At 40.1% G+C, this 24,593-nt stretch overlaps 1 protein-coding gene and 1 long non-coding RNA gene across 6 annotated transcripts; both read right to left on the bottom strand.

Annotated features, from left to right (window-relative positions):
- On the bottom strand, positions 14,553-19,067 carry LOC109726522 (F-box/LRR-repeat protein 13-like). Of its 5 annotated transcripts, none has more exons than XM_020256143.1 (2): positions 17,659-19,067; positions 14,553-15,225 (listed from the first exon to the last, which is right to left on the bottom strand). In XM_020256143.1, the coding sequence occupies exons 1-2, from the start codon at positions 18,952-18,954 to the stop codon at positions 14,809-14,811; spliced, it is 1,713 nt and encodes a 570-aa protein (XP_020111732.1). In that variant the 5' UTR covers positions 18,955-19,067; the 3' UTR covers positions 14,553-14,808. The 5 variants fall into 5 exon arrangements, with proteins under 5 accessions (XP_020111732.1, XP_020111759.1, XP_020111741.1 ...); XM_020256170.1 differs by having other exon boundaries at positions 15,088-16,410; XM_020256152.1 differs by having other exon boundaries at positions 15,088-16,303.
- On the bottom strand, positions 21,214-24,146 carry LOC109725933. The gene is made up of 3 exons (XR_002220384.1): positions 23,897-24,146; positions 22,818-23,312; positions 21,214-21,485 (listed from the first exon to the last, which is right to left on the bottom strand). It is a non-coding gene; the product is annotated as an uncharacterized LOC109725933 (long non-coding RNA).

The raw sequence follows: 24,593 nt of genomic DNA, 5'->3' as shown, positions 1-24,593 counted from the left end.
CAAAAGAAAATTTCTTCGGACCCCAAATCAAATTGCAAATTCAAAAGGAGATTTCTTCGGACCCAAAATCAAATTGCAAATTCAAAACGGGATTTCTTCGGACCCCAAATCGAGATCAAAAGGGGATTTTTTCGGACCCCAAATCGAATCACAAAATCAAAAGGAGATTTCTTCGAACCCCAAATCAAATTGCAAAATCAAAAGGGGATTTCTTCAAACCCCAAATCGAATTGTAAAATCAAAAAAGGATTTCCTCGGACACGAAATAGAATTGAAAAGAAAACCAAGTCCACAAATAAAAAACCAAATCCAAAACCCAAATAAAGTCCACAAATAAAAAACCAAATCCAAAACCCAAATAAAGTCCACAAATAAAAAACCAAATCCAAAACCCAAATAAAGTCCACAAATAAAAAACCAAATCCAAAACCCAAATCAAGTCCACAAATAAAACCCGAATCCAAATCCAAACCAAGTCCACATAAGAACCCAAACCCAAATCAAGTCCACAAATAAAAAACCAAACCCAAAACCCAAATCAAGTCCACAAATAAAAAACCAAATCCAAAACCGAAATCAAGTCCACAAATAAAATCCGAATCCAAATCCAAACCGGGTCCTCAAATCAAGTCCACAAATAAAAAAACCAAACCCAAAACCCAAATCAAGTCCACAAATAAAAAACCAAATCCAAAACCCAAACCAAGTCCACAAATAAAACACGAATCCAAATCCAAACCAAGTCCACATAAGGACCCAAATCCAAATCAAGTCCACAAATCCAAATCCAAACCCAAAATCGAAATCTAAACCCAAATCCAAATCCAATCAAGTCCACATAAAAGCCCCGAAACCTACAAAATCTAAACTCAAATCCAATTTAGTCCACAAATAAATCCAAACTCAAATCCAATCCGGACCACAAATATAACCCTAACCCAACTTCCAACTTGGACTCATGAACCCAAATTTCTTGAATCATGAACCAAATCTTATACCCAAGGTCATGAATCAAAAACCCAAGTTCATGAACCAAATCTCATGAACCGTAAACCAAACCTCATGAACCAAATCCCATAGACCATGAACCAAACCTCAAAGCTCCTGAACTATAAACCAAGTTCATGAACCAAATGAATCAAGTTCATGAATCATGAACAAAGTCCATAAACCAAGTTCATAAACCAAATAAATCAAGTTCATGAACCATAAACCAAGTTCATATACCCAACCTCATGAACCACGACGCAAGTTCATGAACCATGAACCAAGTCTATAAACCAAGTTCATGAACCATGAACAAAGTCCATGAACCATATCTAAGTTCATGAACCAAATCCCATATACCCAACCTCATGAACCATGAACAAAACCCAATGGACCATATCCAAGTTAATGAAACAAATCCAATAACCAAACACTATGAACCATACCCAAGTTCATGACTCAAGTCTCATGTTCATGAACCATAAACGAAACCTCATGAACCATAGACCAAACCTCATGAACCATACACTAAGTTCATGAACTATAAACCAAACCCCATAAACCATGGACCAAATTCATGAACCCAATCCCATAAACCATATCCAAGTTCATGAACTAATATCATGAACCATACATCAAACCCTATGAGTCATAAACCTCATGAACTATACACCATATCCCATGAACCAAATTTCATATGCCAAACCTTATGAACCATACCCAAGTTCATGAACCAAACCAAATCCTATGAACCATGTCCAAATCTCATGAACTCTACCCAAACCTCACGAACTAAATCATCTTCAAATCCTATACACCAATACCCAAATGTCATGAACCATGCATCAAGTTCATGAACTAAATCATACCCAAAGTTCATCATGAACCTTTTTTACTCTAGCACATATACCTAGAGTAAAAATCAAATATCGACCACCCCTAATACATATACTTAGGGCTAAGTCAATCGCCTTAACAAATATAACTAAGGCAAAATACTTCCAAATCGACAGAGTTCTAAATTATACACTCAGAATTCAGTAAAAAACATACATCAAGTTCATTCGAACTCTAACACATATACTTAGACTTCATCCGACTAACCCTAACACATATACTTAGAGCTCTAATACATATACTTAGGACCTAGCCAATCCCAAATCCAACTGAATCCTAATACATATACTTAGGATTCAAACCAAGATATAATTCATCCCATCCTCTCTATGAAGGTCTCTTAATCGAAGATCCCCCAATGCGACGGGGGTAATTAACAATAGATGCTTGCATCTATTGGAAGCCAGGGACCCGCAATACCTGATACCTACATACATATAAATATTAACCTGAATCATGAATACAACCCCACGACAAAATCCATCGACCGTGCGAGGTGCGTCATTCGTGGTGGCAGACAGACTCGAATGGCTAGGGACCAAGTGTATGTACAGTCAAACTACAGTAACCTCATTGTGAATAGCTGAGGCACAGCAAGTCAAAGAACCAGTCACACTACTGTAACATTGAGTAAGTCACTGACGAATGAGTGGACATCCATGTGACTTCTCGCGTTGGTCACGCTCGGTACCCTTGTACTTTATGTGTTGTGCACTTGCTGGAGGGAGGTGTGGTTGTGAGATGTTGTATGTATAGTGAATCCTTTATGTTTTATATATGTTTTAGTTCTAGCAGCTCTATACTCTTAGTTGTAGCTATGACTTGCTTACAGGTACAGCTATCGCTTCGTATACAGGGGAAAAACCTATGTATACGGCGGCGGTATGTTCGCGTGCCCGAAAAAACATGGTAATCCGGGGCGTGACAGATTAAGTTGGTATCAGAGCTTAGAATTAGATCGTTGGGACCTAGAAACCCTAGGCTTGGCAAAGCTTAGGGAAGGCAAGACGCGAGAGGCATGACTTATTGCGAAAGTCGGCAATTGAGTTGTTTTAACTCCTCCTAGAGCGAAGGAAGTGACTGAAGGAGTGTCTGTTTCTGCTAAGAAAATTATATCGGCTGCAGACGACATAATTTTGAGAAGAAATAGGGGTGGCCTTCTAGACTTTCACTTGATTGGGTCGAGAGTTGGTTGTATATTGTATTTGACCCTTGTTTTGGTTTCAGGTAGCCATGTATCGACACCGAGGTCTACCGCCGTCGCAGGATCGTTTCGCGCCATCAAAGATGCTGAACCAGGCAGGACCGAGTGCACCCCCTGATTTGACAGAGCAGTTGGCTGCCTTGACTGAGGTGACCAGACAGCAAGGGGTGTAACTACAGAGGATGTGTGAGACTTTTACTCAGCAGACGAGTACAGTGCCCAGAGCGTTAGAGCAGCAGGCGCTACCTCCGACTACTCCAATGGCCGCACCAGCGATAGCTGTACCCCCACCAGCTACAGATCCTAAAGTACCGGTTGCACCTCCCGGAGAGGCATTGTAGATGTTAGAGGCCGAGCAGGAGCAGATGACAGAGAGGCTGGCTCGTTTTTATCGGTTTGATCTGCCGCACTTCGATGGTAGTCGCACCGAGCCCTGAGCAGTAGAGGAATGGGTGAGTGCGATAGAGAAGCTATTTGAGGATCTATTTATACTTGAGCGACAGCTGGTACATCTGGCGGTGCACTGTTTGGCAGGTGATGCGCATGCTTAGTAGAGAAGGATGCCACAGAACCGAGGTTTGGTTGCCCTGCAGATGAGGTGGGATGAGTTTTGTGGGTTGCTGTACGGGGCCTATTTCCCAAACAACATGAAGCAAAAACTCAATGAGGACCTGAAGAAGCTACAGCAGGGAGAGCAGTCAGTACAGGAGTATACTCGGGAGTTTACCAGGTTTCTGAACTGTGTGCCGTTTGTAGCCAGGGATGAAGCCCATAAGGTCTATCTGTATGAGAGAGGCTTAAGGCCAGAGATCTTTGTGTTGGTGCGGGCGCAGAGGTTGCGGACCTTGGATGCCTCGATTGAGTAGGCATTGTGGGTTGAGAGAGGAGCTGTATCAGTCCGTGAGTGTGCGACGGTGCCAGGGCATAGTCAGGACAGGAAGCGCCCGATCCCTGATGACGGAGGACAGACCAGTAGCAAACGTCCGCCGAGGCCTCCACGATCACGCTCTCAGGGTCGTGGGTCTTCGGGGCAACAACGGTCTGGGGGATCTCGTCAGCAATGTCAACAGCAGGGGACTCAGCAGTGCATTATTTGTGGGGGACCACACTGGCCTTGTTACTGTGAGCAGAGAGAGGGCCGATGTTTTGGATGTTGCCAACCAGGGCATCTGCGGGCGACTTGTCCCCGAGCAGCATCACTAGCACCTTCGATGGCGTCGGCCCCACCGGTACCTCAGCAGACCTTTGGAGCACCACCGAGTTATAGCCAGGCTGACAGAGCTTCAGTGTCGCAGCAGAGTGAGCGGCGACAGCAGGCATCGAGTGGTAGGGTGTATGCAGCTCAGGTTGAGGACTCCACGACAGCAGACCGCGTGGTGGCAGGTATCATTTTGATTTCTGGTATTAGAGGTCGTACATTATTTGATACCGGTGCATCACATTCTTTTGTTAGTCGAGCATTCGCATCATTGCACTGAGCATTCGCATCATTGCATGGACTAGAGAAAGGGCCGCTGTTACATGCACGTGTGATGCAGATTCCCAACCATGTGTTACATATGATGGAGTGTTGTTCGGCTTATCCAGTGCAGTTGGGCCCTTGGATTATGCCTGTAGACCTGTTGGTCTTGGGGTAGTTGAAGAACTTTGATGTAGTGCTTGGCATGGATTGGCTGGCTCGGTATTCTGCGACGATCGATTGTAGAGCTAGGATAGTGACGTTCCACGAGCCAGGCCAGGAGGAGTTCACATATAAAGGCTGCAGGAGTACGTTGTTTGCCACTCCGATTTCGTTAGCGAGAGCCAGGCAGCCGATGAGTCGAGGATGCATTACTTTATTGGCGACGGTAGTAGAGGTGCTTAGGCAACACCGGGACTCGAGGACATCCCTGTAGTTTGCGAGGTTTTGGATGTTTTTCCTCTGGAGGTGACGACTATGCCGCAAGATAGAGAGATTGAGTTTGTGATTGACGTGGTTCCTGGAACTGCGCTAATCTCAAAGGCATCTTATAGAATGGCACCGGCTGAGCTGAGGGAGCTTAAGGTGCAGCTTCAGGATCTGATGGATAAGGGAATTGTGAGACCCAGCGTTTCACCTTGAAGAGTATTGGTGTTATTCGTGAAGAAGAAGGATGGTTCACTTAGACTATGAATGGATTACCGGGAGTTGAATAAAGTGACATCAAGAACAAGTATCCTTTGCCGCGCATCGATGATCTGTTTGATCAACTGCAATAATCTTGTGTCTTCTCAAAGATTGATCCACAGTCAGGTTACCACTAGTTGATGGTGAGGGTTGAGGATGTTCCCAAGACGGCTTTTCGGACTCGGTACAAGTATTATGAGTTCACAGTGATGCCTTTTGGATTGACTAATACCCCTGCCGTATTTATGGATTTGATGAATAGAGTATTTAAGCCGTTCTTGGATAGATTTGTTGCAGTGTTCATTGATGATATTTTGATTTACTCCCGGAGTGATGTTGAGCACGAGGAGCACTTGTGGATAGTATTACAGCTTCTAAGGGAGAAGAAGTTATATGCTAAGTTAAAGAAGTGCGAGTTTTGGCTTCGGGAGGTTTCTTTCTTGAGCCACGTGATCTCAGCAGCTACAGTAGCAATTGACCCTAAGAAGATTGGTGTGATTCGGGATTGGCCCAGATCGACGACAGTTACCGAGGTGAGGAGTTTTCTTGAATTAGCTGGTTTTTACCGTCGGTTCGTGGAAGCCTTTGCGAAGCTTTCCACGCCCCTCACTTGATTGACTCGTAAAAGAATTAAGTTCGTCTGGAGTGAGGATTGTCAGAGGAGCTTCGATGAGTTGAGACAGATGTTGATATCGGCTCCTATCTTTGCCCTTCCAGTTATGGGGGAAGGATTTGTGATCTACAGTGATGCGTCCCACACCGGGTTGGGTTGTGTTCTGATGCAGCATGGTAGGGTAATTGCTTATGCTTTCCGGCAGCTGAAGGATTATGAGAAGAATTACCCTACGCATGATTTAGAGCTTGCCGCTGTGGTGTTTGCTTTAAAGTTGTGGCGACATTATCTGTATGGTGAGCACTGTGAGATCTTTACAGATCATAAAAGTCTCAAGTATCTATTCACCCAGAAGGAGTTGAATCTGAGACAACGCTGGTGGTTGGAGTTATTGAAAGATTAGGATATCAGCATTCAGTACCACCCCGGCAAGGCAAATGTGGTGGTAGATGTGTTGAGCCGAAAGTCAGTGCAGAGTTTGAGCATGTTGATCACTCAGCAGAGATCGTTACTTGAGGGGTTGCAGTGATTGAGGCTTGAGATAGTATCCCCTGGGACTATTGCAAGACTGATGTCTATAGTCTTGCAGCCCACTCTCTTAGATAGGATCAGGGAGAAACAGGGTGGAGACTCTCATTTGTTGAGGATTCGGGAGCAGGTAGAGAGGGGACAGGCAGAGGCCTTTACTGTGGACAGTTCGGGAGTACTGCGGCATAGGGACCGACTGTGTGTGCCTATGGATTCAGAGATCCGATAGGAGATTTTGAGAGAGGCTCATTACTCACCTTATACGGTTCATCCCGGTGGAACCAAAATATATAAGGATTTAAAGGTACACTTTTGATGGAATGGAATGAAGAGGGACATTGGCACTAACTTGCTAACAGGTGAAGGCAGAGCATCGTGTACCTGCTGGCAAGCTTCAAAATCTTCCTGTGCTTGAGTGGAAATGGGTCACATCACCATGGATTTCGTCGTGGGTTTACCGAGAGCACATGGTGGATTTGGTGCTATATGGGTGATAGTGGACAGCCTTACTAAGTCTGCTCACTTCCTACCAGTGCAGACCACTTGGTCTAGGGAGCGACTCGCCCAGTTATACATGAGGTAGTGAGGTTACATGGAGTACCTACCTCGATCGTATCAGCTAGAGATCTGAGGTTCGTCTCGCATTTTTGGAGGAGCCTTCAGACGGCTTTGGGTGCTCAGCTTCATTTTAGTATGGCTTTCCACCCACAGATAGATGGTCAGTTGGAGCGAACCATTTAGACTCTAGAGGACATGCTGAGAGCTTGTGTCCTGAATTTTGGAGGAGGGTGGCATCGACACTTGAGACTGGTTGAGTTTGCGTACAACAACAACTATTAAGCGAGCATTCGAATGGTTCCGTTTGAAGCATTGTATAGACGCAAGTGTTGATCACCTACACATTAGAGTGATGTGGGGGAAAAGAAGACTTTGGAACCTGAGATTCTGTTGGAGGCAGAGGAAAAGGTTAGAGTTGTGCGACGACATCTTGAGACCGTCCAGAGTCGACAGAGGAGCTATGCTGATACTAGGAGACGAGACTTGGAGTTTCATGTTGGTGATCATGTATTCCTGAAAGTCTTGCCGTCCCGAGGGATTCGCAGATTTAGAGTTCGTGGAAAGCTCAGTCCATGATTTGTTGGCCCTTTTGAGGTTTTGAAGCGAGTCGAGCCAGTAGCTTATAGGATTGCACTTCCACCGCAACTTGTCGTTAAACCTACACTGTCATTTTCTGAAAAGTTACCAGATTTAGCTTCAGGTGCTGTTGTTCTTTTGTATCCCCGCTGTTAGTGTGTACGGGATACTCAGATTAGTGTAGGGTAAGTTTACGCTTGTGCTGAGAGGCCGAGCCCGTTTTACAGTAGAGTGTAGATTGTTCTGTACCGTCGGGTACCGTCGTGATTGGCGGTGGACCCAGATTTCTGTATCTTGTATCAGATTTTGCTAAGGGCATGTGAGCTTTGGTTGTTAGACTAGTTTAACTCGTTTGCATTGACTATAGCTTGTGAGAGCCTGGTTGAGCTCGGCAGAGACATGCTTGCATACTCGGTTGGGTAGCGCCTACAAGTGCTGCTCCAAAGTGAGGTTTTGACTTGCGTTGATGTCGCAGTTGTCCTGTTTGGACCGTTTACTTGGATCGGCCATCCCCGTGGGTGGTGTACGGTGTAGCTTGGTTACAGGCAGNCAGGGTGGGTTCGTTTGGGCAGCCCGTGTGAGATTGGGTCAGTGGTAGCTAGTGATGCATGTTTATGTCTACAGATAGTTGGTTTTGGTAGCGATAGTATAGAGGCATGTAGCTATAGAGTTCTTTCCAGCTTTCCTTACTATCCTGTGCATATCATTACTGTAGACTTAGTGGGTAGGACGTTGAGGTCGGTGACGATACCCACTTAGGACTACTCTATCTTGCAGTAGTTCTCATACATAGTTGTTGACACCTTTTTGCAAAGCCTTCGTCTGCGGCTGCTGCTGTTGCTGATTCTGACCGTGGTAAGGGAGTCATGAGCTAGATCCCTACCAGCCTTGGTTGCTGTGCTAGCGGAGTACCCGTCAGAGGTAGTGAGTGTATTCATGTGCATACTTTATGTGTTGTGTACTTGCTGGAGCGAAGTGTGGTTGTGGGATGTTGTATGTACAGTGAATCCTTTATATTTTATATATGTTTTAGTTCTAGCAGCTCTATACTCTGTTGTAGTTATGATTTGCTTACAGGTACAGCTATCGCTTCGTATACACGGGAAATACCTATGTACAGGCGGATCTGTTCGCGTTCTCGGGGAAACGTGGTAATTTGGGGCGTGACACTAATTTAATTTCAAACTTCGATTTGAATTTTAAATTCAAAAGGTGAATTTGAATTCGAAGTTTAAATTCAAATTTAGAACTGAAATCAAATCTTAAATTCAAATTTAAATTTTGAATTCAAATTTAAAATTTAAAATAAAAATTTTGAATATGATTTTAACTTTAAATTCAAATTTTAAATTTAAATTTCATTTTCAAAACTTACATTTTAAATGTAAATTGAAATATCAAAATCAAAATCAAAATTTTAAGTTTGAATTCAAAATTTAGATTCAATTAAAAATTTAAATTTAAAATTTGAATTTCAATTCTAAATTTTAATTCAGCTTTAAATTCAAATTCAAAATTCTAATTTCTCGTTAGTTTAAAATTTTAGTTTAATATTAATTTTGAATTTAAATTTAAAATTTTGAATTTTTATTTTTAGGGACTAAAGTGAAAACGTGCAAACTTTAGGGACCTAAATTAAAATGCAAAATGATGCCAAATAGGAGCTAACGTGGCGATTCCGTTAATTTTAATAGTTTTTTAACGGTTGGGACATAATTATAATAAAATCAGAAGATTAGGGACTCAATTGCAAAAAAAAAAATGTTGGGGATCCAAGTGAAAATTGGTGCAAAGGTTGGGGACTACTGGTGTAATTAACCCTATTTTTCGAGTAATCTTGCACCATTTGTATTACTACATTACTAACTACATTACAAACTGGATGAACCAAACGCAGTAATTTTGGCAGAATTGTTTGGAATCCTAACAGGATAACCTGAACCAAATACGTCTAAAAATAAAGTGCACTAAAAATGAATCAAAAATGGTTACTTCAAGTGCAGTGAGCTGTACCGCAATATCTCGCATTTTCATAATATGCTCACGAATTGAACCTTTACCGGAGTACTTCATGGAAGACAATTTATTCATTGGGGTGCTCGCCAAAACTTTACTAGAGCTTACAAATTACTGCTCCATAGCATTCAAAAAATCTTAGGCTATCTCACATTTTGGAATTGAATTCCGAATATTTTTACCGACAAGTGCTTTCATCAGCATTAAACTAAGCCGATTAGAACGCTCCCACTTTTCTGAAAATACTGTTTGGGTTGGCATACTTTTATCTTAAAGCCAAATCGAGATCCATACACTCTAATGTAAGCATGATCTGTTCTTTCCATCCGAATAATTAGAACCATTAAGCATAGGAATAGAATCACCAGTAAAAATAATGGATGAAGTCATAGCTAAAAAATAAAATAAATGCATATTTTATTATTAATAAAAAGGAAAACTTCAAAATCCCTCCCTGTGGTTTCGTAGTTTCTCACTTTCCCCCCCTGTGGTTTAAAATGTATTAATTTGCCCCCCTGTGGTTTCTTTTTTTCTTTTTTCTTATCAATTTCATTATTTTTTTTTTCTTAAATCAGTGATAAGGTTAAAATTAAAGGGTACTACAGTGAATATTTGATAAATCTAGATGGGTATCTGAAGTTTTTTTTGTATATAATTTAATAAAATATTAATGAAAAAGCTACTGAAAAGATAAAAATGAAACTACAAGGGGGCAAATTGATACACTTTAAACCACAGGGGGGCAAAGTGAGAAACTACGAAACCACAAGGGGGGTTTTTGAAGTTTCCCTTAATAAAATACCACATTCAAATATTATCACACCAAAGTTAGAAAAATACACTTTATATGACATTACAATACCTCCTTTGAAAGAAAAATAATGAGCATACGTATTTCTCATTATTTGTGCATATGCTTTATATGACATTATAACCCCTCTTTTGAGAGCAAAGTTACGAGCATAAATATGTAATTTCTTTATCAAAGATTAATTTAAACTTTATGCAGGTGATGACAACCTCAAGTTTTTTCTTTTTTGAGAAAAAGGTAGCATACTACCTGCTTCATTCATTAAAGGAATGAATTAAGGAACAAGGGTGAGGTAATAGATCTCAGTCAAAACGTAAATAAACAATAAAGTGGAAAAAAATTTAAGACAGATGACGATTAGATGACAAAAATTCCTCCCGCTCGAACACCAATCGCTTGATCTTGTCAACCACCAAAAATAGGTCAGCTTAGCCATTCTAAAAATAACACTTTCCTTACGTTCCAGATTAACCACCAGTAAGTAGGCAGACCTATCAATCTAATTCAAGTCGGCATTACACTGTTCCTTACCATCCACCTCTCCCAGACAAATCTCACATCATCCTCTAAATCCCTCAACTGAATCCCCTCCAAATTCATCACAATCAGAAATCTACTAAATACGTATTGCATGAATAAATGGTCCATTGTTTCCTCTTCGACCCTGCAGAGTACGGATAATGTGTTTCCCGTCCAACCTCTCTTTGGAGTCCTTTTCTCTTGGAGGAGCCAGGTAAACACTTTAACTTTCAGGGGTATTTCGAGTCTCCATAACGTACCTGTGCGGGCATCCCTCATTCTCCCATTGCTCAGTGCTGAATAAGTTGATTTCACCAATCTTCCATCAGTGCTTTATTGCCAAATCACATTATCTGGTCTCTGTTCTAATTTGAAGCTAGAAACCCTTTCCCTAAGGGCTAACATACTTAAGTTGTCGCTGCTTCTAACTATGTTGCCTCTTAGTATCTTTCTTCAGCTCCATCCATTGTTCATCAAGCACTGGCTAATTTTCAAATTTTTCTGCACTACTCTTTCATACACGTCAGGGAATAATGACTACAGTGCTACTTCGCCGCACAATCTGTAATATCAAAAAACAATAGTTCTTTTGCCCCCTAGCTTGTAAGACACTCTCCATTTGAAGATATCACTGTGACATACGATCCCTTCCATCAAAGTGAATAATGTTTAAAAGACCTTCCCTCATTAAGTGGTCTCCTTCTTTTGTAGTATAAAGCTCTAAACGGTTTTGTTCCATTGAAGCTCCGGTGCTATAAGGAACTTCCACTACCATTTGGTAAGAAGAGCTTGGTTCATTGTTTGTAGGTCCAAAATACCAAGCCCTCATTCTTTCTTGCTCCTGTAGACATTTTTCATCCTATTAGGCACCCCTACCGATAGGATTTGTTCGTCTGTTCCAGAAGAAATCCCTTCGAAGAGACTCAATGCACTGTATCACCCATTAGGGCACCTTGAATATAGATAAGAAATGAATACGTAGGTTAGTTAAAACGGCATTCATAGAAGTTAGTCTGCCGCCTTTAGATAGGAGCATGGCCTGTCAACCATCAACTTTTCTATGCACTCTCTCAATTACTCCTCTCCAGTCCTCCTTTTACAAGGAGCTGTTGGAGAGAGGTACGCCTAGGTATTTGGTTGGAAGGCTCTTGACTCTACACACTAGAATGTTCGCAAGTCTCATTGCTTTTTTATATATCAACCGAGCATAATAAAGTTCCGTCTTCTCCTTGTTGACCTTGAGATTGGAGGCCCATTCAAAAAGGAGCTACAGAAACTTAAGGTTTCTCATGTATCTTTTTTTAGTCTCGCAGAAGAAAAAAGTATCATCCGCAAATTGAATGAGGGTAAATTTGCTCACGACGAAAGGCCCAAGGCCTTTAAGAAGGTTATTTCTGATTGCCTTCTCCGTCATCCTAGCTAGACATTTGGCCACCACAAGGAAGAGGTAAGGAGAAAGAGGATCTCCCTGCCTTACTCCTCTCTTAGTCTTGATCTACCTGGTCGTGTCACCATTAACCAAAACTGCTATCTTGGCGTAACAAACATAAAGTCGGATCCAGCCACACCATTTCTTAACGAATCCCCACCATTCTAAGATACTGAATAGGAAGGACCTTTTCATGTGAAAAACGCCAATCACATTTCTCCAAACGAGCTACAAAAAAATTATCATCCTACACCATCCACCTTTACCTTCACGTCCAGATCTTGTTTGGGAACAGACTAAATATAATATCATGATACAAATTTTTTTTGCATGCGCTTCTTTAAAGTGATTAATTCACCTTTTTCTTCTTATTAGAGCCGCTTTGGCTTGCATCCAAACAATTAAAATAATAAATTAATCTAACTCAGTGTCGTACGATTAACATAAAAATTATCAAGAAACGCTTCTTTAAAGTAAATTAAGTTATTATTTCTTTTAGTTAAGGCCGCTTTGACTTTCACCTAACCAATCGAGATAACAAATTAATTCAACTTAGCGCCAAACATTAAATAATCTAAAAAATAATTATGATCATTTAATTTTCATATTATGTCCGGTCAAAATAAGAGTATAGATTCAATAATTTAAAGCATAATATCGCAATTGCAATTCAAACTTTATATATTCTTATTTGACCACAAACATAAATTAATTTATATGCAAGATTAAATTCTTATATGAACGGATTCTCTATGTTCACAACACTTCATCATTAAGCATAATGGCTCTTCATGGATTGAATTTAGATGATTAAAAAAATTAAAAGAATAATTAACAATTATAATTGTCATACTACATTGCCAGCAAACCGGATTAAACTGGATTCAACATGTAAAGGACATAGACAGATCTTTATGGATTCGGCACAATTATAATAACTCAATATGAGCTACCAGGTTGGGTCTCCAGGAATTAAAAATTAAATTGAAAAGTGAATTTCAACATAGAATTGAGAGCACGAACTAATTAGCTTTCGAGACTACAACCTTCTCCGAATCGTCGACACTAATTAATTGGTTTCCAGACTTGCACGAATCCTACGCGCGCCCGAAACGCAACGCTAATTAATTAGCTTTCGGACTGCAACATGCCCGAATTCGCTGTGCGCTCGAAACACACATGAATCTCCCAATACATGATCCACAACAAAACAACGCTGCTATTACCAAAGCTTTTTACTTGTGCAATGTTTCCAGAAAAAATAACTTTTTTTAAGAAAATAAATAATTATCAAAATTCAATCCAATTAGATAAAGCATATAATATATAATTTATCCTTCTTGTCTCTAATACTAATTGATGGATTTATATCCGTATGTAAAATAATAATAAAATTAAATACAGACTAAAATTCAAGATCATAAACAAAATAAAATAACTCAAAGAGCGCTATAGAGAAGAAATTCTTGATCAATCTGTGGAAGCGAAAAGTTTGGCTATAATCTAAACATCAGTAACCGAACTCAAATAATTTAGTTTCTCCTTCTCTCTCATGCACTCTCCCGTATGGCGTGGAACATAGATAATAATTCTTCACCAAAATGCACGTGAGAAGGTGACATGACCAATATCCCTTTATATAGAGTTCAGATCGAGTCTAATTATGTTTATATTTATTTTAAATTGATGGAAAAGAGATAGGATATAACATATCAAGAAATTCTATATCTATAAGGATTAAACTCTATCAGCGGTAAATCTAAATCTGAATATGATTAATTGGGCCACATTTATGAAAATCCTAATACTTCTATCATTCCACGGTAACAAATGTTAAAAACATGAGAACAATTCATTTTGCAAGGACTAATCGAAGAAAAATTGAAGTACCTAATTGATTAATAGGTAACTCATAGCTTTCAATAATTTCTTTTGTTAGTATTCATACTTTATTGAATAATTAAAAAAGTGTTCCTGGCAGCTAAAAAATCATAAGCTACTTACAAATTTCACTAGAAATCAGAGAATATGGTGACCATGGTCAGATTGAAGATGAACAAAAGGTGGAGAAAAGAGATTGTGGATGCATTATCTGCTAATTAATTGGTTGAAAGGTATGTCACATGAGGCACCTAGATTTCAATCGATATATATGCAAAATTATGGATGAATTATCTCAAACCAATTGTGTATAAAAAATGCAGTGACATGCCATATTATCTTTATAGGCTTTGTGAGATGAGATTATGCCGAATTTAGACCGTGGTTTTTGCTTTGATTTGTCAAAAGATTAAGTGACCTTAAAGAGGTCAAAGAACAAGATGAAATGTACAGTTTTCTTTCGTATGAAATCAGCAGTTCAATTTGCTGAGTTATTGCTCCCACTCCTTCCAAGTTTCTGAAACAGACAGTACATGTGTTTTATACATTCGAGATATCAAGTTGAAAGAAAGTGACAGAAGCGCCCCATCTCAGTGTCACAGCAGCAGCTAAAATGAACCACAATGGTTCAATCATAAAACCCTCACATAAGTAACTCTGCATGCCTTGGGCATGTTTTAACAGAAGAACATTCCGAGAACTGAAGGATGGCATGCGGAGAGCATGTAGAGAAGTAACGGCGGACAGAGCTCTGTATACTGGGCGTCGCCCCTCTTGAACCTTTCACACAATGCAGACGTATGTGCTGTAGATCACGACACCTCAACCCCACAAACTGCAGCAGGCACATATCTCCCGGCCCTCCGGAGAATTGATACACCGTGAATTTCTTTAGTTGAGGCAGTGAGCTTTGGCCAATATCCGATACTCTTTGCACGATCCGCAAACCTTCGATTTGGTTTAAATCAAAATCATTCTCCATCTTGATAAAAAATTCATCTACATTTTCTTCTGCTGAGGGGACTACTGGAGGTGGGCTCTCCGGTATAGCATACGTGCTCTGAACATTTGAAAGGCGGAAAGTTATATTAAAGAAACCAAACGCGAGAAGCAACATGATGCGGAGGCAATTGAAGAGCATACAAGAACGCATAGGTGCTGTACGTTCGGGCAACACTCAAGGAAATGAAGAAGTGACAAAACAACGATGGGCGATAGCCTTTTGGTGTACCACTGCCCAAATGGGTCTACTGCATATTTCTTGAACACAGGCCACCAATGGAACTCTTTGAGTTTGTCAAATATCAGCTTCTCACTCCCAACAGGACACCCTTGCATAAACTTTCAGGAGAAAGCATCATAATAAGGCGAAAGAACATATATAGCAAATTGCTTTTATGCGTAGTGTCAGAAATATATCTATGCAGTCATTTGGAATTAACAACAAAGTAGTGCCACATTTTGTAGCACGTAAAGTTAGCACTTGCACCATGAAAATCTTTCTGCCATTCATGCAGAAAAGAACGACAACGACAATAATCGGAGGTAGAAGGAAGAATTGAAAGTCACATCTGTAGCTTAATTGTGTCCTTTTCGTTCAAAATCCAGGTGCTCCTTGTATTAGTTCAATATCCTGTCATTCACACTGGAGTCTATATTTAGTAGTTAGCTCTGCTAACAAGGCCCAGCAGTATTGGCTCCGCTCTCCAATGCTATTATCCTAATGCATTTTCAGCTTCATCTCAGCTTGGACTTTCTCCCAAATTTAGTCTCATCACACCCTATTTTCAGGTTCTGTTTGGTTCAGCTACTCACCAAGCTTGTGTAATCTGGCACAGCATAACCTGTTTGGAGTAGATATGAAAATATCCATGATGCACGTCAAGGCACGAAATGCTGCCTCTTAATAGAATGCTGATTTTGCTCTTCTTGTAAAATCTCTCTCTGGCATAGCAGAACCTTAAACATGCTTTTCTTTAAAAAAAAAAAAAAATCATTCCTGATCACACCTTCAACCCCAACAACGCCACTATTCTTTGCTGGTGCATCACATTCTCTGCTAAGTGCTATCAACTAATACTACACAGCTACCTTACTCTAACCATCTTCACAACACGACAAATTGGAGCAAGAAGCACCTATGTTCAATGTCTCTGTGTGAATATTCATGTAAAACAATATACTGGTACAGAACTAAAACTTCGTCATAAAATCTCGACTAAGCTTGTGCATTCCAATGTAGAAGCTATACAATAATAAGAAGCAGAAACAATGTGAATAAATCCCCAGTGAAATGCAAATGATTCAACATTTTGCGTTAAAAAAACAAAAAGAATGCATGAGGGATTCAGGTGTTGCATATGTGGTGCTATATTAGGTGAAAAAGAAGTACAATAAAACCAATCAAGCTTGTGAAAAATAGCAAAGGTCGATACTTTAGGAATAACCGAAAAGATTTCCTCCATAATGGCTACTAATGAGTCACCATTCTCCTGGGGTAAGTGAATTGGATCGTAATCTAAAAGTTGAACAACGTACTTGTTGAAACATAAGTGAAAATCATTAACAGCATTTATAGGGACCTTCGGAGGAATACTAGATAAACATCAATGACATTTAAGCAAATAATGGAAACTTATGGTAGCATTAGCAATGCTACAACTTCAACTACGTAGTAAGATTATCCGATCATGACTGAGTTGGCATTACTAGATAATAATTAACAACTAATATAGCCAGCCAAATATCTGGACATAGCTATTGGCAATAGAAACTAGCAAAGAATGAAAGAGTAATTACAACTACCAGGGCCCTGTTATCCACATATCATCTGAAGGGATTGTTCAAGAACGGCAAAGAAATCAGCGGGTTTTAAAGCCCTGGATCTATATCAAGGATGTTGATGTCACATCTTTGTCCAGATAGTTAATTGACCAACAATGGGGTTCAACTTTAATGTGGCAAGAAAAGATTCAGAGACTGTAAAGGTTATTTAAATTAAAACTCTATCCCTTTAGTTCGACTAGACTGTTTAAGAACAACTCAGGACAGGAGGGTGTAAGGGGGCTCCACTGATTCTTTGTGTTTTATTTAGAACCACCAAAGCCCCCCAACCCACAGAATCTTAAAATGTCACCGAGTTTAGGATCTAGGATATTTTCACCACTTTCCGAGAAGCTTGTTACATGCTTTCCACCCGAGTCGCTCGATTTCATTTCTAGAGTGTTATACACAGGTGAAAAGAATGACTTCAGCAGGAGAAATTATAATATTATAATATTACAATCTACAAACAGCAAAAGTTCCGCGTGGTCATCTTTTGCAACAAGGTACATGTATTTGCAGCATCTCTACGCAAAATACGGCAGACTAAAACCAAGAGGACAACAACAAGATCTCAAGCAAAAGAAGGGCAACCAATGGAGTAATTCTTGGAAAGAGAATTTCGGCCAACAATAAACAGAAGGATTGCTATAAATTGTCGAAACCATACCTCACAAATGAACCACCAGTTGGCAGACAACAGCCTAACGTGGGAGAGCGGCTGCATCAAGTTCTTCCACAGGTAGTATTTTCCGCCATAAGGATTCTTGACCATGCAATGCAGAAAGGCCTCCTCCAGCTTCGGGACGGCGCATCTGAACACTCTCAGATGGCGGATGTCGCCCCAGCAGAAGAGGCGGCAGAGCTGGGGAGTGTCGGTGACAGCGACGAGGCCGAGGCCCTTGGAATCCTGCACCATGAGGTGCCTCATCCTCGGCGCCCGAACCTGGATTCCCGAATCGGCTCCGGGCTCGATCCGGACTCTTTTGAGGAGGAGGACCTCGAGCCCCTGGAATGCCTGGATGAGCGCCGGCGGGTTGGTGATTTTGAGATCGCAGAGGGCGAGCGTGCGGAGGGAGGGGGAGAGGGAGGGGAGGGAGAGGCGGGGGAAGTTCCGACCGATGATCCGGAGGGTGGAGACGGTGTGGCGGCGGTCGAGGCGGAAGGCGAAACCTTCCGGAGGGCTCTGGATGGTGAGCTCCGCGATGACGGGGCACGAGTCGAGCAGTGACTGGGGAGCGGCGACGCGGACGTTTTCGAGTCTGGCGGCGCGGAGGGAGGGGAAGGCGGGAGGGCCGGCGGAGGGGGGTTCGCGGGGGACGGTGCAGTCGGTGAGGCTGATGGTGGAGAGGAGGGGGCAGGAGCGGAGGGCCGAGGCGGGGAGGAGATGATCGCGGTCATCGTCGGGGAACTCCACGGTGAGGCGCTCGATCACCGGGCACTGTGCGAAAAACGTCCGCGGATCGGCGATGGTGACGTCGTAGAGGGAGAGGGAGCGGAGAGAGGGGAAGGCAGGGCCCAAGGGGTACGCGGCGAGCCGGGGCATGATGTAGCCGCAGATTTCGAGGGTGGTGAGGCTGCGGCATAACTGAAAGCTGGAGAAGGAGAGGCGGACGGGGCGGCCGATCCGGAGGTCAAATACGAGGGTGGCGACGTTGTGGTCGGTGGCGAAGCGGATCCAGCGGTCGGCGGCTTGAGGGTCTTGGATGCCGGGGAAGAAGATAAAGTGTATGTCCGTGCAGGAGGACGAGGCAGACAGCTGGTCCAGGTAGCTGTCGATTCTGGAGATGTAGACGTCCACATCGAAGCAATCGACTTCAGCTCCGGTGAAGTCGAAGGCGCGGGCGGCGGTCCAGACGCGGCGCCAGCGGCGGGAGAGGACGGAGGTGCGGAGCATTTCCTTCAGGGGGAGGAGGGAGACGATGCGGCCGAGGACCTTGTCATCGAGCGCGCTGATGCGGTCCATCGGGAGGGACGTCGTGCGTGAGGTGGACGACGGGAGAACAAGTTCTTGAGTGGGGAGGAGGCAAATGGGGGGGAGGGAACGAATGGAGATTTAAAATCTCTATCTGTAGAATTTATAAATCCCCAATACATTTGGGTCGCATCTGAAAAAACTGACTGGCTATCTTGCCAATTAGGCAATCAACTAATCATCAACTTGCCAAAATATCCCAATAAAAATTTGAATACACGGTAAATTGATTCAAAAATACACATTAAAGACAAATCTATGTTATACACTAAATTATTTAAATATTATATTGTATTTTATTTTACAATACTAACTATTAAATATGATACACAGAATGTTAGTATACGCCGGCGCAAATAAAGACTTATTCTCTTTCTTTCTTGGAATTATTATTGCATGTTATTAAGCATTCTCTACACTTGGTTTATAATTGTACAGGCATCACATACCTAAAGCCCTTTAATAGAGATTTTTAAAATCCAATTTATTAAATACAAGTTGAATTATTAGATTTTGTGGATCATATATATTTAATTAAATTTTGATATTGAATCAACTGTCATTCAATATAAATTACGGTGTACGGGATGTTTATATATATATCAGATGCATGTATTATTTTTTCTTTCTCTAATTAATTTTAACAAAATAAAGACATCTTCTTATTTTCATCAATTTAAAATAAATCCTCCAATTTTAACCTCCCAGGTTAAAAAAGTTATTTAGTATATCTACCAAAAATTTAATTTGATTGAACTTTTAAATAAAGTTTTTACAATAATTTAACTCTTCAAATTCTAAAAGTTAAGAAAATATTAATAAAAATATTATTTTTTATAATGTACATGAGGCTATTTTATAAATTTTTTTCTCTTAGTTATAACTTTTCGATCTTAAAATTTTAATAATTATATATCTTCATTCACCGAAATATTATTTATCTGCCGCAAAACGCGAGCCCTGCATTAGTAAATAAATTTTAAGATGGAGGAGTAAAAAAAAAAAAAAAAAAAAAAAAGAGGTAACGATTGGGGACTGATGATGTGACCATTCCAAATTATGAAAGTAGCAACGTAAGTTAGAATAATTTTAGAAGTATTTGCTATGTACTTACTATTAACATTTTAGCCTTATGAATTCCTAAGGTTTACAATCAGGTGATGACGCTATTATATATAAAAGTACCAGAAAATTAGGAGTGAGTAGTAATACTTTTAAAAGTAACCTAGCTCAACTCTTGATTACGACATATACATCACAGGTCATTTTTATAATTGATTAGTTCTTTAAAAAAAACTAAGGGGAGCATGAAGTCAAAAATTTAAAAATTGCATAACTAAAGTTGCATCATAATGTAATTAATTACTAGTGCAGATACTCTGCACATTGTAGCGAGTAGCTGTTATCGAAGCAAAATTATAGTTTCTATTTTTAAGCTCCAGAACATTCTTTTTCTTCTTGGTCTTGTTTTGTTGCAAATTATTATGTTATTACAGTAAGAAAATAAAATATTTTCTCGTATTGCCTGTTACAGCATAACCGTTTAAATTAATCAATTAAAGTTATATATATCTATGCCTATACATTATTTCTCTTGGACTTTGCCACATGGCAATTCCTCCTTCACCTCTCCTTTTCACTCCAACATTTCTACTCTCCAATCATTGTTTTCCTGTAACGTCTGTCTCTTCGGCTTTCCGTCTCATTAATTCCTTCCCTGTAACGTCTGCCTGTTCGGCTTCCCGTCTGTCTGTTCGGCTTCCCGTTTTATTAATTTCTTTTTCATAACGTATGTCTCTTCGGCTTCCCATCTCATTAATTCCTTCTCTGCAATGTTGCTGCTTCGACTTCCCCCTCATTAGTTTCTATTTTTTAAGAGGCGTTGCTCAAAAAGCCCGTGAGAACGGCATATGGCGTCCTCGACAACGAACTCACCTACTACATCCAATCCAACCTCAAGCCCCGTAGACGCACCGCCCTTGCTTTCATCGTCAACGTCGAGTGAGTCGAACTGTAACCCTAGCCTCGAACCTTCCTCCCTCGATCTCGACCACTTAAATTTGTAATGTATAGTTATACCAAAAGTGTGTATCCCTGTCACGCCCCAAACCGGAGGCATAACAGACGCCGCATATCTACTAAATTAGTAAATATGCAAGGCTACAGAATCAGACAAATAATATACAAAAGATGATCCAAAAAAAAATTCTATTAAATCCAAATAGTCGAAAGATGAGGCTAACAATTTAATTTCAACTAGAATCAAAAGAAAAATATCATATAAGCAGAACTAAAGTTTATAATGCAATGCAAACAAAATTTAGTCTAACTAGCGCTTTAAATAACAAAAAAAATGGGTACGATGAATTAACAAGGTAGAAATAGATAAACAATGATTATCTACGGAGTTCAAAATTTATATCTAAATGCAATAAAAACAAGACGAAAGAGGCTAGAATCAAATCTAGCTACATCTAACGTTCACTCGCTCCCAGCCCCGCCCTGCGAATCGGTCTCAGTACCTGAGTAAGCAACCATACACCACATTAGTCGGATTAAGTATACAAATAATTAAATACACAAATTAATTTAAGCGACTGGTTTTTTTAATTTGCAAGGTTTCGAAAACAAGAATTTATCAAAACTTAAAATTCAGATCAAACTGAAACTATAACTTTACAAAGCATTTTTCTTTAAGCAAATAACGAAATAAATATTAAGTCTCCGGCAACTAACTATATCATATGATCCGTTGGCGAGATCCAGAGGCACCCAAAGGTGCAAACAAAGCAGAAGCACCCGAAGGTGCAAACAGAACAGAGGCACCCGAAACTGCATGTACAAAACAAAAGCATCCGTAGGCGCAAACAAAATAGAGGCGCGAATAGGCGCAGGCACCCGAAGGCGCAATACAAAGACGAACCTCGCTTCTATAACAAAATACATGTCGACATGGCCAATATTGCATAGCAGAATACCAAGAGACATAATAATTCAAAATGTATCCAGTCACTAATTTACAGAACAAATTATCAGGTTTCAAAAATTCTTTTTGCTAAACGAACTTGTCAATTACAGTTGAAGTTCAATTTACAGAAATATTTAATAATATGCTTAATCCTTAATTTTAAAATCTACAAAATAAGATTTTCATACAATAGGAATATTTTCCTAAATTATCTTACGAAAAATTAACGGGTGTGATGCGGACCGGGCCCCATTTCAGACTTATACCCGTCGCCGTCGTCGAAGACCCAATATCTGGCTTGATGACGATATCGCACCATGATTCAGACATTGAGTGCGACTTGAGTTCGAGCCGGATTTGCATGAGGATAGGTTTAGATATTCTAGTTATTGAGATATTATTTTATGTTTTAGATTTTTAGATTTGCTTGAATATTGGTATTTTAGATAAGACCGGTTATCTAGTTTGTTTCAAGTTGTTAGTAGAAAATTCTATAAATTGACCCCGACCATCTGTATGAGACAGACATTAATTATTATGAAATTCCACTTTTTCGAGAAAGGTTCTCTGATGTTTTCCTTCGCGATTTCGCGTCGACCGGAGTGAGTCCGTAGGGAGTGAGTCCCTTATTCTATTCGTTTTTTATTTCTCTTCGAATCGACAATCTGTTTGCGAAATTCTGACGTTGTTTGAGCAAGAAACAAAAAAAAAAAGAAAGCTTATTGGATCGTTTTGTTAACGGGTTTCAAACCCGCGAAAATGCGGTCCATTAAGGTTCTTATTCCCTAATTTTCTAGGTCGTACGTCTTCAACAAAAAAAACAAAAAAAAAAAACGTCATTAAAAAAAATAAGACGTAAAAAAAAAAAAAAGAGAGAAAGACAGACCTCGTTTGCCCTAGCCGTCGTTCTCATCTTTCGACTGTACGCTCACCTCGGCCGTAACATCAACCTCTTGGAGATCGCGCCTTCGACCGATGCATGATGGTACTCCGGCAGAAAAGGGCGTTGGAGTAATCTTTAAGAATTTGACGACTTTCGTTCAGCGCTTGCGATTTCTAATTCCGACTGCGGATTTTGATGGTACAACTTTCCATCTCGTTCTCTATTTTAAATTCAATCTTTTATCTGGGGTTTTATTGCGCCGTTTATGCTTTACATTATTCATAAATTATTTTTACGCATCTGTGTTTAAGTCTCGCCGTGACAAAGCATATAGTTGCAATAGAAAGTTTCAGATTGATAAGATTTCACTTTCAACTTGAGGTTTTTGATTTCTAAACTTTTCCCCTGCTTCAGGGTGTCTGGTTGCTTACCTTAACACAGCTTCAAAGATAGAAAATTATCCAGTCGAAAATGCGCCGAAAATTCAGTCGTCGGAACCTAAAATAGAGACATGTGATTCTCTATAAGCTAACCAAGATGAACTTACGAGGAGGATATAAAGGTATGCAATTAGGTCAGGATGGACCACAAAGGGATTTAGAACATTAAATTCGATGAAACTCAATTAGCGATCAAAGGGATTAAGGAGTTTTTGAAGAATTTAATCCTTCCAAGAATATAACATGAACGAAAATTTAAATAATAAATGAAGATTTCAACGCTCAAACAGAAGGTTTATCACATATATAAAATAAATTTTACAATTTACAATCAAATGGGATCAAAAATTAGAAACAAAACGACACATGCCTTCTCTTAGGCATTTTGTCGGACATATAGCGGACATTCCAATAAGTGTATATAATAAGTGAAGTTTTATGCAAAAAGATCATACAGAGGATACAAGCTATGAAATTAAACTGTTCAAACGACGAAGATTAGATATAACAAAATCGAATTTTAATGGTTTCAAATTTCAATCATCATGAGGCGAGTAGTCAAAATAATAATAAAACAATGAACAAAGAGGTTGGATGATCACAAGATTCGATATAGAGGTAAAATGAGGGAAAGAGAAAAACCTTCTCGAAAATAGTGAAGATGACGGTAGGATGCCGTCGATAGCGAACCAAAAAATAAAATAACGGCCAAAGAGGATTGCGGATGAGGCGGCTACGAATGATGGCGACGATCAGATGGCGTCGCGCGCGCACGTGCGGAGCAGCAGAGGCGTACGGCACGGTGAAGAAGGAGAGAGAGAGGGAGTCATACAGAAGAGGGAAAAAAGAGGGATCGATCGGGTAGGGGGTTCATCCGGAATGAAAAGAAAGGAAAAAGAACTTAATTAGATTAGGGATTAAATAAACAATATGCCGCCAAGGCCCCATACTCATAATATTTACAAAAAGATCCAAGTTTCGAAAGAATAGGAGTCAAAAACGAAGTTTAAAAGTATAGGGTGTTACAATCCCTCTCCTCTAGTGGTCTCGGAGGACGCAAAGTATCGGCTAAGATATGGACTTGCTGAAAATGGGTTGAAGGCGCTGTGATACTTCACGAAATCGTCGGTGTTAGTAGCTAGAGAATGCCCTAAATGAGGATACAAAAGGGTCCGATTTCTATGTAATAATTTTTTTTCTCCTATAATTTTGTTTTTATCTTTCGTTATTTTTCATTGAATGATAATTTTATTCTAAAAATTTTAAAAGTATTTTTTATATTATTAAATTTAATCAAATATAATTATATCCGCCGCATCGCGCGGGTTCCTACACTAGT

This window comes from Ananas comosus, linkage group 2 (genome assembly GCF_001540865.1).
Source record: "Ananas comosus cultivar F153 linkage group 2, ASM154086v1, whole genome shotgun sequence".
Taxonomy (NCBI): domain Eukaryota; kingdom Viridiplantae; phylum Streptophyta; class Magnoliopsida; order Poales; family Bromeliaceae; genus Ananas; species Ananas comosus.
Note: the sequence above shows the minus strand (reverse complement) of the source record. Positions and strands in the feature narration are given on the sequence as shown.